The sequence below is a fragment of the Eumetopias jubatus genome, unplaced genomic scaffold (assembly GCF_037043125.1).
Source record: "Eumetopias jubatus isolate StellerSeaLion01/CBP00866 unplaced genomic scaffold, mEumJub1_p1.0 scaffold_17, whole genome shotgun sequence".
Taxonomy (NCBI): domain Eukaryota; kingdom Metazoa; phylum Chordata; class Mammalia; order Carnivora; family Otariidae; genus Eumetopias; species Eumetopias jubatus.
In genome coordinates, this window is record NW_028274823.1 from 56,005,721 (window position 1) to 56,022,719 (window position 16,999).

At 37.4% G+C, this 16,999-nt stretch overlaps 1 protein-coding gene across 5 annotated transcripts in view; it reads left to right on the plus strand.

Annotated features, from left to right (window-relative positions):
* Positions 1-16,999, plus strand: part of ASCC1 (activating signal cointegrator 1 complex subunit 1) — a 105,188-nt gene that overhangs the window by 50,183 nt on the left and 38,006 nt on the right. For all 5 annotated transcript variants that reach the window (XM_028109590.2, XM_028109592.2, XM_028109591.2 and 2 more), the window contains exon 7: positions 3,414-3,533. In XM_028109590.2, the coding sequence (XP_027965391.1) occupies positions 3,414-3,533 (120 nt within the window). The remainder of the gene's footprint in view (positions 1-3,413; positions 3,534-16,999) is intronic.

Here is a 16,999-nt window from a genome sequence, read left to right on the forward strand (position 1 = left end):
CAATCCGAGGAAAACTTGTCATGTAAATATTAACCTAAAATGATGATGAGCAGTGTCTTCAACAGGAATTTTACAGAAGATAAAAAAACATTGTTCACATGGTTCTCTTTTGTATAGATCCCTAGAATTTGAGGGTATAACATTAGACATAATCCAGTAAAAACATTTTATTTTTTTAAATTTATTTATTTTTAAAGATTTTATTTATTTATTTGACAAAGAGAGACACAGCGAGAGAGGGAACACAAGCAGGGGGAGTGTGAGAGGGAGAAGCAGGCTTCCTGCTGAGCAGGGAGCCCGATGCGGGGCTCGATCCCAGGACCCTGGGATCATGACCTGAGCTGAACGCAGATGCTCAACGACTGAGCCACGCAGGCGCCCCCAGTAAAAACATTTTAGTGGTAAACTAAACCAATGGTGTGGTTATGCAGGGTTAGAGCTAAAGCCAGTAGAGGAATGTATAGTTAGTATTAAACTGTTTTTCTCATGTAAGTTTGGCTGGCTGCACTTTGATAGGATTGAATGGCAGTCTTTCATATTGAATTCTTTAGCTATTACTTCGATTGAGATACACTGTGTTGTTGGTTGAAGCTACAGGCCTCAGGTAGTAGTTTAGAGCTTGGCTTGTATTTTGGAATATCCCACTTATTAGAGGTGGTAATAGGGCTATTTACAATGAAGGCAATAATTTTTCTTGAATATTTGTCCAAAATAGTTATTTAGTTTCTTACTGAAAGAAATCCTGGTCTTGTGCAATAATATGGTCTTGAAGTTTTAAGGGAATCCTTTTTTTTTTTTTTTTTTAAGATTTATTTATTTATTTGAGGGCACCTGGGTGGCTCAGTCATTGAGCATCTGCCTTTGGCTCAGGTCATGATCCCGGGGTCCTGGGATCGAGCCCCACATCGGGCTCCCCGCTCCGCGGGAAGCCTGCTTCTCCCTCTCCCACTCCCCCTGCTTGTGTTCCCTCTCTTGCTGTGTCTCTCTGTCAAATAAATAAATAAAATCTTTAAGAATAAAAAGATTTTATTTCTTTGAGAAGGAGGGGAGGCAGAGGGAGAGGGAGAGGGAGAAGGAGACTCCCCACTGAGCAGGGAGTCCAGTGTGGGGTTCGATAATTCTGGGATCATGATCTGAGCTGAAGGCAGACAGACGCTTAACTGACTGAGCCACCCAGGCGCCGCTAAGAGAATCTTTGCCACGAAGATTCCTAGGCTACAAAGGGTCTCCCTATGGCCTTGGTTCAGTATCAAGAGAACTTTTTTGCTTTGCTTTTTTGAGAATTGCCTTTTGGTGGGTCCTAATATCCTTTTGTCTTTGAGTAGTACCACATGGTTTTCAATGACATATAGGGATGTGTCCACATTCTTCTCAAAATTGTCCAGAAAAGTTTCTCTCTTTAGAGTAGAACATCTGATCAGTGTTTAACAGAGATTTATGGAGTACCTATTTTATAGAAGGTACTGTGCCAGGTGCTGGGGATATAGGAGTAGACAAGATGGATAGACTTCCTGGCCTCGTGGGGCTTGCAGAAGACTGTGGTGGTGAGCTGATTTTTAACTGGGTTTCAGCTTGGCACTGCAAGACCATTTCTGGTTGAAGTATAAGTCTGTGTAAGGGGTCTGGGAAGAAGAAGGATGGTGAGGCTTTATGTAACAGAAAAGTAATAACATGCACACGTGAAACTAATATAATGTATCTCAGTTATACTTCAATTAAAATAAAGTAATACATACGAGTTTTGGAAAAGTCAAAGTTGCAGACATAAAAAAATACCACTTTTAATCTTACTACTTAAAGATAATTACTATTAAGGCTCTCACACTCTTTTATATGTATGTGTGTATTTTTTCTTTGAGGTGTAATTGACTTATAGTAAAATGCACAGATCTTAAGTGTAGTTGATGAATTTTAACAAATGTATGCACTCATGTAACTTCATCCAAATCAAGATGTAGTACATTGTCATCACTGTGAAATTCCCTCATGACCTTTTCTGGTAAATTCACTTCTTCCAGAAATAACTGTTCTGATTTCTGTTTCCATAGATTAATTTAACTTGTTCTTGAATGTCATATAAATAAAATCATTCAATATATACATTTTTGTGTTTGGCTTCTTTTGCATATATGTGCAGTAGATAAACTTGTGTTTGGCTTCTTTTGCTTCTATATTTTTATTAACTTTTTAATGGATGATATATTTGTATGGTTCAAAATTTTAAAGATACAAAGGATATGCAGTGAAGAGTTTCCTTCCTACTGCCATTCCCACCAAGCACCCTGCTCTCCTCTCTAAAGGCAACAAATTTTAGCAGTTTTTTGTATCCTTCCAGAGATTTTATGTACAAGGAAATGTATACACATATGAGTACATATATATATATTTCTTACCCCATCTTTTGCACAAATAGTAATATATGGCATGCACATTGTTGTGCACCTTTTCTTAAAACCCTAATGAGTATTTATTTAATCTGTTGCCAATCTTTGGTTGCTCCAAACAATGCCTCAGTCAAACCCTATGCATAAATTATTTTTCATGAGTATGAGTATAACCTATTACATCATATCAGAAAGTATGTACTGTCTGGCTGTTCTTTTTTGTGTTGTGTGGTAAGCCTGATCAGTGGGCTCAGGTGTGGTCAGCCCTCTATAGGGATCTTTATATTTCTCCAATCTTTTGCTGTTAAGTTTCAGTAGCCATCACTAATCATTGTCTTCATCCATTATTTCGTCAGGGGTTGCAAAATGGTGATATTTTAATTTCGTCATTACTTCTGCATTTATCAGTTGGAATTCTGTATTTATCAGTTGGAATTCTTCTGTAAAGAGCTTTCCTTTATCAGCTGTGATTGGATATGTAGCTGAATTCATAATTATTTCCTTAGGTTTGGCTCCTAGAAATCGAATTGCTTGCACAAGAAAGGGTTTCTGTTCTTGAAGGCTTTTTATAAATATTGCCAAATTGCTGTTAAAGATGTGATACTACTTTATGCCTCCACCATTGTTAGATGAGTAAAATGGTGTTTGCAGGTTGTAGAAATAATGAAGTAAAACCCAAGAGATGAGCAACAGAGTGAATGTCTTTGTCAACCAGAACTGTCATTCCTTGGCTTTTTTCCTCTGAGTACTAATACACTGGTATTGAGATAACTATAGTGTGACTTTGGAAATAATTGTGTTTCTAGTCGGTGTGCATAGAACATGTTAATTTTGAAATTAGAAGGATGATTAGATAATACTGTTAGTAAAAAAAAAAAACCCAGCAATTTCATTTTTGTAATATTTGACTGTATAATAACCATGTTTAAAATATAATGGCCCTTTCAGCTTAGTATTTTAGTGTATGTGCTGCCGAAGCGAGCACTCAGCTTAAACATTTATAAAGATCTAATGTTTTTTCCTTTGCAGTGGCATTTCTGGGGGGAAACCCCTAGAAGTAGAGATGGCAGGCATAGAATACATGAACGATGATCCTGGCATGGTGGATGTTCTTTATGCCAAAGTCCATATGAAAGATGGCTCCAACAGGTATGTTTCTGGAATGCTTCTTTGCTTTCATCAAGAAGTTCCTAAAAGTATTCCTAGAAGTTCAACAAGTTTTGATTCCTTTTCTTTGAGACCTTATTATTGTACAGAGTGTCAATTCTTTCTTTTCTTAAAATAGGAAGCTAATATCTTAAGAGAGGAATTTGTTGTAGGAAAAAGTATCAGATTTTAATCTGATAATGATCGAGTTACTTGGGTGGTAGATATTGATTATAGCAATCTAGTTTTATAAGCTCAACAAGCTTTCTTCATGTTTTTCAGGGTTATAGGAGGCAGGAAGGATGGCATTTTAGTATGGTAGTTGGAAAAGTGACATAATGCAGATCTAGTGAATACCAGGACAAAATGGGGATAACTCTGTAAGATTATTAGGATTAAGTTAATTTTGTAACTCTGTAAGATTATTAGGATTAAATTAATTTACATGAATGCTTAGAACGATGCTTAGCGCATGCAAACATGTGTTTTGAAACACACATCAACAAATGTTTACTGTTTTTTACAAGTGTTATTATCACACTTAGATCACTTGTAGAGATTCTCTGCAACCCAGGCTATTTCTGAGGCTAGCCTAGACATCCAGAGCCATTTCCAATGTTAACACTATTTAGTAGTCTAGTCAAGGTCTTCAGTGAGCAGAGGAGCCAAACTTGAATTGGAAGTTTGTTTTTGTGGTCTTTTTATTAAGGCAGGTTAGAACAGAGCTCACACTGAACCAGAAACCCTCTAGAGAAAATCAAAGTCTCTAGGCAGGCCCCCAAATTGATTTGCTTTTGTAGAGGATCCCTTGTAAAGTTTCTCTTATCTCAATTCAAATTGATAATCTCAATTATCTCCTATCTCAATTCAATTGGAAGTGAATTTTGGGAGGAAGGTAGGAAAAGACGATACAGAATCAGGCGTTGTGTGTGTTTTGGACCAGATTTGTCTTTTCTTAGATACCTGGCATGTGCTTAAATAGCATACTAATGACCTTGCCTTAGAAATTAGGGGCACATTGTCCTTTGTTCCCAAAACATTTCTACCAGGTTGGAATTTGGTATCTGGTATGGATCATTTACTTTGTATTGTAAACTGTAGCTGTCCAAATGTCTTCACCATGTTGTACGGCTGCTGTGTATGGGGTAGATTACTTTTCAGTTTTGTGAACAAAAACAGTGAATGATAAGGTAGCAGTTCTCAAACTTTTTATTTACATAATCACTTTAATTTCTTAAAAATTATTGAGGACACCAAAGAGCCTTTTTCTATATGGGTTATAGTTATTAATATTTACCTTATTGGAAGTTAAGATTGCAAAATTTAACATTTGATAGTTCATTAAAAATAGTAATATATTTTTTTGTTTACATAAATAACATATTTTTCATGAGAAATCTATTTCCCAAACCAAAAATATTTAGTGAGAAGATAGACATTGTTTTACATTTTTGTAAGTTTCCTTAATAGAAGACAGGTGGGTTCTTAAAACTGCTTCTGTGTTCAGTCTATGCATTATGTTGTTTTGACTGAAGTATATAAGAAAATCTGGACTCACACAAAAATGGTTTTGGGAAAATGAAGAGTACTTTAATAGTCTTTTCGGATAATTCTGGATATTTGGTACTACACTAAAACTTGACAAGTTATAGTTTCGAAAAGGTCATTTGCAATGTGAAATCAGAAACGAGATCAGTGAACATTTCATACTCTTAAATTAAAATCCGTTGGTCTCTTTTGCATTTTGACTGGATCTTTAACCTATGTACAGTTTTGTATTGGTCATTTAGAAAATACTGGTTCACTGAGTTTTGCAGATCTTCCAAATGTTGACAAATTTCACTATGCAATTATAAAAATGTATTAATTGAGGGCGCCTGGGTGGCTCAGATGGTTAAGTGTCTGCTTTCGGCTCAGATCGTGATCCCGGGGTCCTGGGATTGAGTCCTGCATCGGGCTCCCTGCTCCTTGGGAGCCTGCTTCTCCCTCTGCCTCTCTCTCTCTCTCTCTCTCTCTGTCTCTCATGAATAAAAATTAAAAAAAAAATCTTTAAAAAAAATGTATTATGCTACTAATTTTATCACAGTCTTTAAGTATTAGGAAGCTGCTGTCAAGCTCATGGTAGCAGATACACATTTTCTAAAATTCTAATTTTCACTTGAGAGCTTGAATTTTATTATTGGCCAAAAATACTGTTTTCCTTGAAGTTCTTTCTTGAGATAATGTCTGTCAAATAACCACGTCTGAATAACTAATTTGTCAGTCGTTCTTTCAGATACAAATGGTCTTCATGGATAAAGAGGCTAGTTCAGCTCCAGCTCTGACAGCCTCACAAGTGCTTTTCCTCCCAACAGCCATCTACTTCGATACACAGCCCAGCTGCTTTATACATACTGCCAGTTTATCCCACAGGGATATTCAAAAGGCATGTATTTGGGACGCCTGGGTGGCTCAGTCGGTTAAGCATCTGCCTTCGGCTCAGGTCCTGTTGGGTTCCTGGGTCAGAGAGGAGCCTGCTTCTCCCTCTGCCCCTCCTCTGCTCATGCTCTCTCTCTCTCTCTCAAATAAATAAATAAAATCTTTAAAAAAAAAAGGCATTTATTCAAGGCCTGAGATTTAATAAAATTGATCATTTTTACTGTTTCATCAAGGATAAATGAAACTAGATTTTTTTTTTTTAAACTGTGGATTTATAGTGAAGACTATGCTATTGCTAGTACAATTTGATGCTGCTGTCTTAATTCATGCTAAGGTGCCAACAGTTTTACCCAGCATTGCTTTTGTACTGTCCATGTAAATGTCATTACAGTGAAAAAGACAAATAATGTCCTACAATTATTATAAATATAGTTTTCACCTCATGGACTCCCCTCAAAGAGTCTCAGGGACCTCCAAAGGTCCACAAATGATACTGCAACGATCTTTGATCTAGGTAAGGTTTTATTTCTAACATTGAAGATTGCATAGTTTCTGGGGAAAATACAACTAACTTGTTTTTCAGTTACTCTTACCTGGCACTGTGCTTAGATTATATTATCTCCATTTTATCTTAGCAACATCTGTGTAAGATAGATGCTATTAGTATGCCTGTTTTTTTTTTTTTGTTTGTTTTTGTTTTTTTTAGTATGCCTGTTTTATAGATAGGGAGGTTCAGAGAGTTTAAGTAGTTTGGCTAAGGAATGCATAGACATCAAAACCATGCTCTGAAAACCTAGGCCAATAAAGGTTTTCAGTGTGTGTATGCTAGGTTAAGTAGGATAGACTATGTTCCCATTCTTATTTCTAGAGTAAAATGGAAAGTTGTAACCCACTTTTTTTTTTTTGAAAGTGGTAAAATTCACATAACATAAAAATCACTGTTTCAACTGTCTTAAAGTATATAATTCCGTGGCATTAAGGACGTCAACAACGTTATGCAACCGTTACCACTGTTTAGTTCCAGACCATTTTATTTTTATTTTATTTTTTTAAGATTTTACTTGTTTATTTGACAGAGAGAGAGACACAGTGAGAGCGGGAACACAAGCAGGGGGAGTGGGAGAGGGAGAAGCAGGCTTCCCGCCGAGCAGGGAGCCCGATGTGGGGCTGGATCCCAGGATCCCCGGGATCATGACCTGAGCCAAAAGCAGAGGCTTAACAACTGAGCCACCTAGGCGCCCCAGGGCTGACTCACTTTTAAAATGTACTAAAGTTTTTATTTCCTTGATTAATTTTGTAGTTTTATAGGGCATCATTCAGCCTGACCTCTGTTTCCTTATTATCTGTTACGGGATTTATTTAATTTTTGTTCATACTAGTTTAAACCTTACTGTTGTAGAACTGAAATATGTGATAGCCTATAGACATACAGTTAACATGAAGCTGTGTGGAAAACTTAGATGGGATTACAGCATTTTATTAAATAAAATAGTGAATTTTTCCTAATCTACGGCTTCACGTGTATTTTAACATATATATGCCATGGACTTTACAGTTTTTATTTGCTCTATTCTTGGTGGCCCCTAGAGGGAAAAAGAGAGGTGACTGGGAAGAGATAATAAAATCATTACTTCGAATTTTTCCATTGGATATCTTTACCTTTTGCTTTAATGGTTAGACCCTTGGTTCTATAGGAGGTCTTCAAGTATAAAGAATAATAGGTTTTTGAGATTGGAAGAAAATAAGAGCTATAGAAGCTAGATGGCTTTTGAAGACAGTGCTTAGACATAATTGGTACCCACATGAATGGAACAGTGGGTACTTCAAAGGTGAATACACCCATTATTTTCCCATAGATCCAGCCCTTCCAAATTTTGCACACTTACTGTTGTCAAGGCTTTGTAAATTGAAAGGTCTGATGAGATATCCACTGAATCCACTAGTGTGATCAACAAAACATTTTTGAGTAATTCCCATCTCTCTTACTGCTCTATTTTTTTTTCTATTGCCCATTCCTCTTTCACAAGGAGAGACATGTTTATGTTATTTTTAAAAGATTTGTAAATTTCCCTCCTCAAATTTGTGGGAATTACCAAGAGACTTAAACACCTCCTATTTAATTCAATTTTTAAAACAATTTGAATGCCTCCTTTGTGCAAGGTGTTTTGGAAGGCTGTGCAAGTTGATCTAGAAAGGAACATTAAATCTTTTTGTTTGTTTATATGAAGAGATACTGCTCAATGCAGGAGGCATGGGAGAGAGACCATGTTGTATTAAAAATACATTCAGCTTTCTTTATATGATTTCATGTAGTTTAAATCAGAGATTCCTTCCCGTAACATGATTGAATGGGAAGTGACTGACCTTTAAAAGGATGGAACCACTTAGATCAGATTTTTCCTCTGGAAACTTTGAGCTGGGACAGTGTAGGTTCACTTATTGATGCATCCTTGGGTTTGGTAAAGCATGACTGGGTAAGGAATTTGTGGCAGTCAGCTGTTGCTAAGACTTAAGCATTGAATGAAGTGGCTATTCTGTTCTGTCTGGTACTGTCACATGAGCTTCCATCCTTGCCCCTCTAAGAAGAATGGCTTCCTCACATTTTGCTGAGAACACACAGTCAACTTGGCAACTTCCTTTTCCTCTCACCAGTCTACCTGTTTTCATCACCCTACCCCACTTGATTTCATTCTCTTTCTGAAGAATGGCATACATTATCTCTGATGAGGCTAATCTCTTCTGCTGTCATTCCTTCTTATTTGCTCAAAGACCTGGCCCCATCAGCTATTCCCCCCTGCAGTGCATTGCCAGTCATCTTTTTCCTCAGGCATTTTTCGAATGCCCAGCCTGTGAGGTGCAGTAGACTCTAGGGCTTCCATCTTGAGGAGGAGGCAGATGTCAGTAATTAGAGTACACTGGGGTGAGGGCAATGGTTGAGATTCTAGGGGTACCTAGACAGGCAGCAAAAAACTCTGCTCATGTGTGGGCAAGTTTTATAAAGGAACGCTTCACAGAGGAGTTTCTCTGCTGAATAAGGAGTTTGCAGGCCAGGAGAGTAACATTTTAGGAAAAGGGAGTAAGTAGCAAGTGTAGATCTAGAAGCACTGTTATATGACATGTAAAGGAAGTTGGATTTTCATTTGGTCGTTTGTTTATTCAACATAAATTTATTGAGTACCTGTTGTTTGCTAGGCACTGTGCTAGGCTGTGAATATAGAATGGTGAATAAAGCCAGGCACATTCATTATCCCTACATCATATACAGACTAATGGAGGAAACAGATGCTAACAAATAACACGTAAATGTATAGTTGACCCTTGAACAACATGGGTTGGGACTGCACAAGTCCACTTATATGCACATTTTTCCCCCAGTAAATACAGTATAGTACTGTAAATCTATTTTGTTTAGGATTTTCTTAATAACATTTTCTTTTCTCTAGCTTACTTTATTGTAAGAATACAGTACATAATACATACAATGTACAAAATATGTGTTAATAGACTCTTACGTTCTTAGTAAGGCTTCCCATCAACTGTAGTCTGCCAGTAGTTAAGCTTTAGAGGACTCAGAAGTTAGCCATGGATTTTCAACTGCACAGGGGTCAGTGCCCTTAACCCCTGCATTGTTTGAGTGTCAACTGTAATTGCGAAGTGTGGTAAAGATGAGGCAGACGGAAAATGGTGTTCTGTTAGAGGAGCTATCATAGCAATGTAGACTCCGGGGGGAGGGCAGGATCAAGGAAAGCCTCTCTCAGAAATCGATATTGAATTGAGATCTGAAGAAGTGAGAGTTTGCAGGCAAAGGAGAGGTGGGAAGGCTCTTCCCACTTGTTTTAGGTAAAAGAAAATACAGAGCAAAAACCCTGAGGCAAAAAAGTCTAACGAATTCCATCCAGATATGGATGAGGTTTAATGAGGAAGAAGATGGCCACATGAAGAAATTAGAGGGGCTTGGACTGACAGTGGCACTAGATAAAAGAATGAAGATTAAACATGAGCAGAATAAATAAAAAGAGATCCATGTCAAGATAAATCTTAATGGAACTGCAGAGCACCAAAGACAGAAGATCTTAAAAGAAGTCACCCACAAAGGAGTGACAGTTATAAGGAACTCTCAGCAGCAATAGTGGAATATTTTAGCAGAATATTTTCTAGAGAAAATAATGGTGAACCTGGAATTGTGTACTCAGAAAAAAAAAAATCTTTAAGAACAAAGGTGAAATGGGGGCACCTGGGTGGCACAGTCAGTTAAGCATCCAGCTTTTGGTTTTGGCTCAGGTCATAATCTCCGGGTCCTGGGATTGAGCCCTGCATCAGGCTCCACACTCAGTGTGGGATCTGCTAGAGATTCTCTCTCCCTCTCCCTCATCCCCTCCCGCTCATGCTGTTTCTCTCTCAAATGAATAAATCTTTTAAAAAATGAACAAAGGTGGGGCGCCTGGGTGGCTCAGTCGTTAAGTGTCTGCCTTCGGCTCAGGTCATGATCCCAGGGTCCTGGGATCGAGCCCCACATCGGGCTCCCTGCTCCGCGGGAAGCCTGCTTCTCCCTCTCCCACTCCCTCTGCTTGTGTTCCCTCTCTTGCTGTCTCTGTCTGTCAAATAAATAAAAATAAATTTAAAAGAACAAAGGTGAAATGAAGACTGTTACAGATGAACAAAAACTTAGAGAATTTATCACTGTGAGATGTCTGCAGTAAAGGAATAATGTATAAAGGATATATTTCAAGAAAAGGAAAATGAATCCAGGATGTCTGAGGTGCAGGAAGGTTAGTATGAGATGCAGAAAAGAATGGTAAATAAATAAAATGGCAGACATTGTCTATATAAAATAATTATTTTGTAGTGGGGAGAGTTTTTTAAAAAGATAGAGCTAAAAATAAACAAAAATTAAAAAGAACATTGTTCAGTTAACATTGTTCAGTTAACTATTTGTCAGCTAAGAGCACTGTTAGTCAAGACTGAGGAGCATCTGGAGTTGAGGTATTCTAGTTTTTTTAAATTATTATTTGGGGAGAGGATGTTAAGATGTTTTTTAACTTTGTTAAGCTAAATGCGTACAGTAAAAATTTGAAAGTAAACCTAAGATAGAGTATATAAATAACAAGTAGAGAGAAAAAGGACAAAAGGGCAAATATAAATTTATAAAAAGGAGCAAGAAGCATAGGAAAAAGTGGGATGAACATTTATTTTTTTATTTATTTTTAAAGATTATTTATTTGACACAGAGAGAGAGATAGCGAGAGCAGGAACACAAGCAGGGGGAGTGGGAGAGGGAGAAGCAGGCTTCCTGCGGAGCAGGGAGCCCGATGTGGGGCTCGATCCCAGGACCCTGGGACCATGACCTGAGCCGTAGGCAGACGCTTAATGACTGAGCCACCCAGGCGCCCCTGGGATGAATATTTAAACATAAGATGATAAGAAGTCCAGAGATATATATATTAATGATAGATGTTAATGAATAAACTCACTGGTTGAGAAACATAAGAGTAAACAAAATTCAGTTATGTACTCTTTACCAGAGATACATCCATCCATGAAGTTGCAGTAGTAGAAAGGAAAAATATACACTAGGCAAATACCAAAAGGAAGTTGGCATAACAGAATTAATATCAAACATGGTAGGCTTAGCAGTAGAGAGGACTGTTATATAATGATAAACAATTTACCAAGATGATATGATTTTAAACTTGTATGAACTCATTAGAACCATCTCAAAGTAGATTAAACCAAATTTGTATAATTACTTTTTTATTGGGGAGAAATTGAGAAATCCATGATCTGTGACATATCTTCCAGTTATTGATAGGTCAAGCAGATGTAAAATCAGTAAAGATACAGAAGATTTTGACAATTAACAGATTTGATGTAATAGTCATTTCTGGAATTATATACCCAGCAGTTAGAGAATTCATATTCTTTTCAGTCATATTGAACAGTTGAAAAAAAGTGGGAGTACACAGTAGATCATAAAGTAAGGCTTAATAAATTTCAGTTAGTTGGTATATTTACATATCATGTTTTCTGACCAGAAATAAAGCAAGATTATCTACGATTACCAAGTTATTAGAAATAATAAGAGAGTTTAGCAAAGTGATTGGCTATAAAATTCGTATAATAAAATCAATTGTTTTTCTATATACCAGCAACAAACAGAAAACATCATTTAAAAGACACCAGCCTCTTAGTTGGTTGAGCGTCTGCCTTTGGCTCAGGTCATGATCCCAGGGTCCTGGGATTGAGTCCCACATCAGGCTCCCTGCTCCATGGGGAGCCTGCTTCTCCCTCTCCCTCTGCCTGCTGCTCCCCCTGCTTATGCCGCTCGCTTGCTCTCTGTCCAAAAAAAAAAAAAAAACTTTATAAAAGACACAAGCCCTGAGACTTGCTTTGGCTAATAGAATGAGACAGGAATGATTTGTAAAACTGTCTATGCTAGGCCTTAAGAGATCTTGCAGCTTTTGTTTTGAAAGTTAACCTCTTAGGACACGGTTGCTCTTTAGGGAAGTCCAAACTTTCCAGCTGGAAAAAGAGACCACAAGGAAAAGAATTAAGGTGTCCCAGTCGACAGCCAGAAAACCAAGGCTCCAGTCATGTGAGTAGGACCATTTTAGATCCTGCAGATCCACCCTCGCTGTCCAAAGAGGAAACAGACCAAAACAAGTAAATAAAATAGTTATAAATTATAGTAGATTCTATAAAAGAAACAAACAAGAGGATAAAAAGAATAACATAGGGGACCTACTTCAGATGCAACGGGCAGTGGAGGCATCTCTAAGGAGTTGACATTTGAGTTCAGACTTAAAAGACACAAAGTGTACTGGACAGGAAAGAGCAAGTGCAAAGACCTCGAGAGAGAGCTTTGTGTGTTTCCGCACTTAAAGAAGACCAGGGAGATGAGGCCAGAGAGGCAGGCAGAGATTTGATTACACAAAGTCTAGACAGTTGGTAAAGAATTTGTATTGTTTGGCTAGGTACACCGAAGGGTATTAAGCAATATGGTGACATGATCTATCATTTTACAAAGGTAATGTGTGGTAGAATGGATTAGAGGGGGAAAGAATGCAAGTGGAGAAATCAGGTCATATTGCAATCCAGGCTAGAGTTGAAAGTAAGTAGCCAGGTTAGAGTGATGACAATGAAGAAAAAAAATAAAACGATACCATCCATTTACAGTAGCATCAAAGCCCGTAAGGTACTTAGGAAATAACTATAACAAAGTATGTGTAAGACCTTTTTGCAGAAAATTACAAATTATAAATAGATTATTCATGTTCATTGATAGACTTAGTTTCATAAAGACATCAGTTCTCCTCAGGGACGCCTGGGTGGCTCAGTCGGTTAAGCGTCTGCCTTCGGCTCGGGTCATGATCCCAGGGTCCTGGGATCAAGTCCCGCAAGGGGCTCCTTGCTCGGCGGGGAGCCTGCTTCTCCCTCTGCTTGCTCTCCCTGCTGCTCCCCCTGCTTGTGCTCTCTCTTTCTCTCTCTGACAAATAAATAAATAAAATCTTAAAAAAGATATCAGTTCTCCTCAAATGGTTCTATATAAATTTAATGCAATTATAAGACTACATATGTAATTGAAAAGAAGAGCCAGGAACAGGAGGGGGAGTATTTAAAAGTCATTATAGGAATCCAGGTGAGAAGCAAGGCCTGAACTAGAACAATAGTGATGAGAATTGATATGTAGATTCAAGAAAAGTCAACTCTGATTGATTGGGCAGTTTTCTGAAGGTGGAGTGTAGGAGTCAGATGAATATGATCCGTTATGACTAAGCTGGTTAATCTCAGGAATACAAAGATGAATTAAGACCAGGAAATCTAATAACATCCAACTCAGCAGAACAAATTTAAAAATAGTATCTAAATACACGCCTTAAAGACTTTTGATGAAATTAAGCCTATTTTTCATTTAAAACTTTCAGAAAATAGATATTGCCTAATATGATAAATACCTATTTTAAAGCAGAAACCAACAATCCTATTGAATGGTAGTTTATTGGGCTTATTATTGCCATTATAATCAGAAATAAAGCATGATTGTCTGTAATAACCATTACTCTTAAACACATTGTTCCGGAAGTTCACACTAAATCCTAAACTATAAAACAGAGGATGGTTGAAGACAAAAATTGCTGTTGAGGGTAACATTACAGTCTACTAAAAAAAGGCGCTAAAATTGATAAGAGAGCAATAAAAGTGCTAATAAGTGGTTGGACAAAAGATAAATACCCAACAATAAATAGTACTAACAAAATAGACACCATAAGAGATACACAGATGGGTAAAATGACCCTTACCTGAAGGATCCTAAATCTGCCTAAGCACTAAACTGTGAAAAGAAAACACACAAATTTTAAAAATAGAAGAAAACTAAGTAGATGTTTGATGAGTGACATGAGAAGGTCCCTGCTGGTAAAGCTATAAATAAGGACTTTCCAGAAAGCAAACTGACACTTTTATTTTATACTTTCTGGATTTGCTAATTCTCCCCACAGGAATTTTTTAGTGGAATTAATCAGATATGTGGACAGATCTCTATATGTGGGAGATCTCTGTATGTGTAATATCTATTGCATGTAGCAGTATATACTGGAAGCAATCTAAATAAACATCACAATCAGGTGAGTGGGAAATAAACTATAGAACCATCTATAGAATAGAGAATACTAGGGATCAACTAAAAATGATGTCTTGGAAAAATGGAAAATATTCACTATAGAGTATTATCTGATGAAACAGATTACAAAACAATTTGTAGATACACATTTACATTTCCCACCTCAAAAGTGGGAAAAGAGGCAAGAGAGAAATAAATCAGTTAATCTCAATACATAAAAATCTTAACAATGGTTCTTTCCGGATAGCAAGTGATTTTTTTTTTTTTTTTTTTAGATTATCTGATTCTTTTTTTTTTCCCAATAATGTTGGTATAACAGGTAAGTGTTATACTTGTTCAGGTTTACTTGGTCAGGTCAGGGTCAGTAGTAATTAGCGTGTATTTGGAAGTGGTAGAATTACAGTTTGACCTCGCTCTAACTGTGAAGCCTGTGCTCATGCTGGGGCAGAAGAGGGGATCAGGAACAGTTGGAAACAGACTACTGTTTTGAGAAGTTTGGTGAAAAGAAGATGAGAGTGTACGTGTATGTGTGCAGTTAGAGTTAAATTCCACAGCACTGCAGCCTGGTGTACCTCTGTACTATCTTTCAGTTTGCCATCTTCCTTTCACACCCAAGCTGCTGCTGCTGCTGCTTCCTTTTTTTTTTTTTTTAAGATTTTATTTTTAAGTTATCTCAATACCCGATGTAGGGCTCGAACTCACAACCCCGAGATCAAGAGTTGCACGCTCTACCGACTGAGCCAGACAGGCGCCCCAAAGCTGCTGCTTTTTGCATTGTTTTCTTTTAAAGTATAGGCTTACGCATGGGTAAAGTGAAAATTAACTGGCTCCCTTTCCCCCGGCCCTGCCCCTCTCCATGTTCCTCCCCAGTAGACGGTAAGCAGAACAAACATGCTGAGAGTCATTGTCTACTGTGCATATCATTTTACACAAACAGGACATTACACACATGACTTAACAGTTTATTCTTATCACACGTAACCTAGAAGTTACTTTTCCGTCAGTGTGTATAGATCTCATGAAATACAACCATATTTGTCCTTCTAAGCCATAGCCTGTAATAGGACTTATTTGCTTAAAAATCTCCCAGCAGAAATGCAAATCCAAACTACAATGAGATATCACCTCATACCCGTCAGAATGGCTAAAATCAACAACACAAGAAACAACAGGTGTTGGCAAGCATGTGGAGAAAGGGGAATCTTCTTGCACTGTTGGTGGGAATGCAGACTGGTGCAGCCGCTCTGGAAAACAGTATGGAGGTTCCTCAAAAAGTTAAAAATAGAACTACCCTATGATCTAGCAATTGCACTGTTTTCCCAAAGAATACAAAGGTATTTTTCCCAAAGAATACAAAAATACTAATTCAGAGGGATGCATGCACCCTGATGTTTATAGCGGCATTCCCAACAATAGCCAAATTATGGAAACAGCTCAGGTATCCACTGATGAATAGATAAAGAAGATGTGGTGTGTGTGGGTAAAGTAGGTGATGGGGATTAATGAGTGCACTTGTGATGAGCACCAGGTGTCGTATGGAAATGTTGAATCACTATATTTACACTAATATTGCTCTGTATGTTAATTAACTGGAATTTAAATAAAAACTTAGAGAAAAAAATCTCCCATCCTTTCACATCATCTTTTGAATTAATTCATATTCCTCAGTCTAGCATTTAAGGTCTTCCGGTATGAGATAATCTTACGGTAAGACCAACTTAATATTTCAATTTAATCTTCCACTACCTTGTACTTGGCCCAAGCCCAGGCCAGCTTCACCACTTATTGATGATTCTTTGTGTCTTTGTTAATATTGTTTCTTGTGACTAAAACTTCTCTTCTGTTACTTTTCATCTTTTTGTGTTCATACGCCGTTTTTCCTTATTGCTATCCTTTCTTTTTCCTTTTCTTAAGTAGACTATAAGATTCTTCATGGCAGGGCGTACTCTTCTTCAGCATTGCATATCCAGTGCCTTTTATAACTCAGGTTCATAGATGTTCAGTGAATGTTTGTTATGTACTTAATTCACTCATTCTGCAGATACACAAAATGAATTGGGTACAGTTAGCTTTTTGTCCTAAGCCCATCCTCCTAATAGCCTGTTCTGGTTCCAAGCCAGCTATACTCTGTTCAACATTTAAATTACCTGAAGCACCTTGTATTGTCTTCCTTTATAGTTACCTTAATTGATTGCAGGCTCCTTAATAACAAGGACTATATTTGCTTAGTTGTTAATTTTTGTAGTGACTAGCATAATGACTGTATACAGTAAGCACTCAGGAAATACTACTTAGTATGGAACTGAATTAAACTGGAAAAAAAGAATTCCCAAACAGAAGCCTGGAATTTGCACTTTCTAGGGAGTTGGTGATCTTTCTGCAGTACAAATCCATATCTGTAAAGATGGCTCTGGGATGCTTGAGCTTTGGAGCA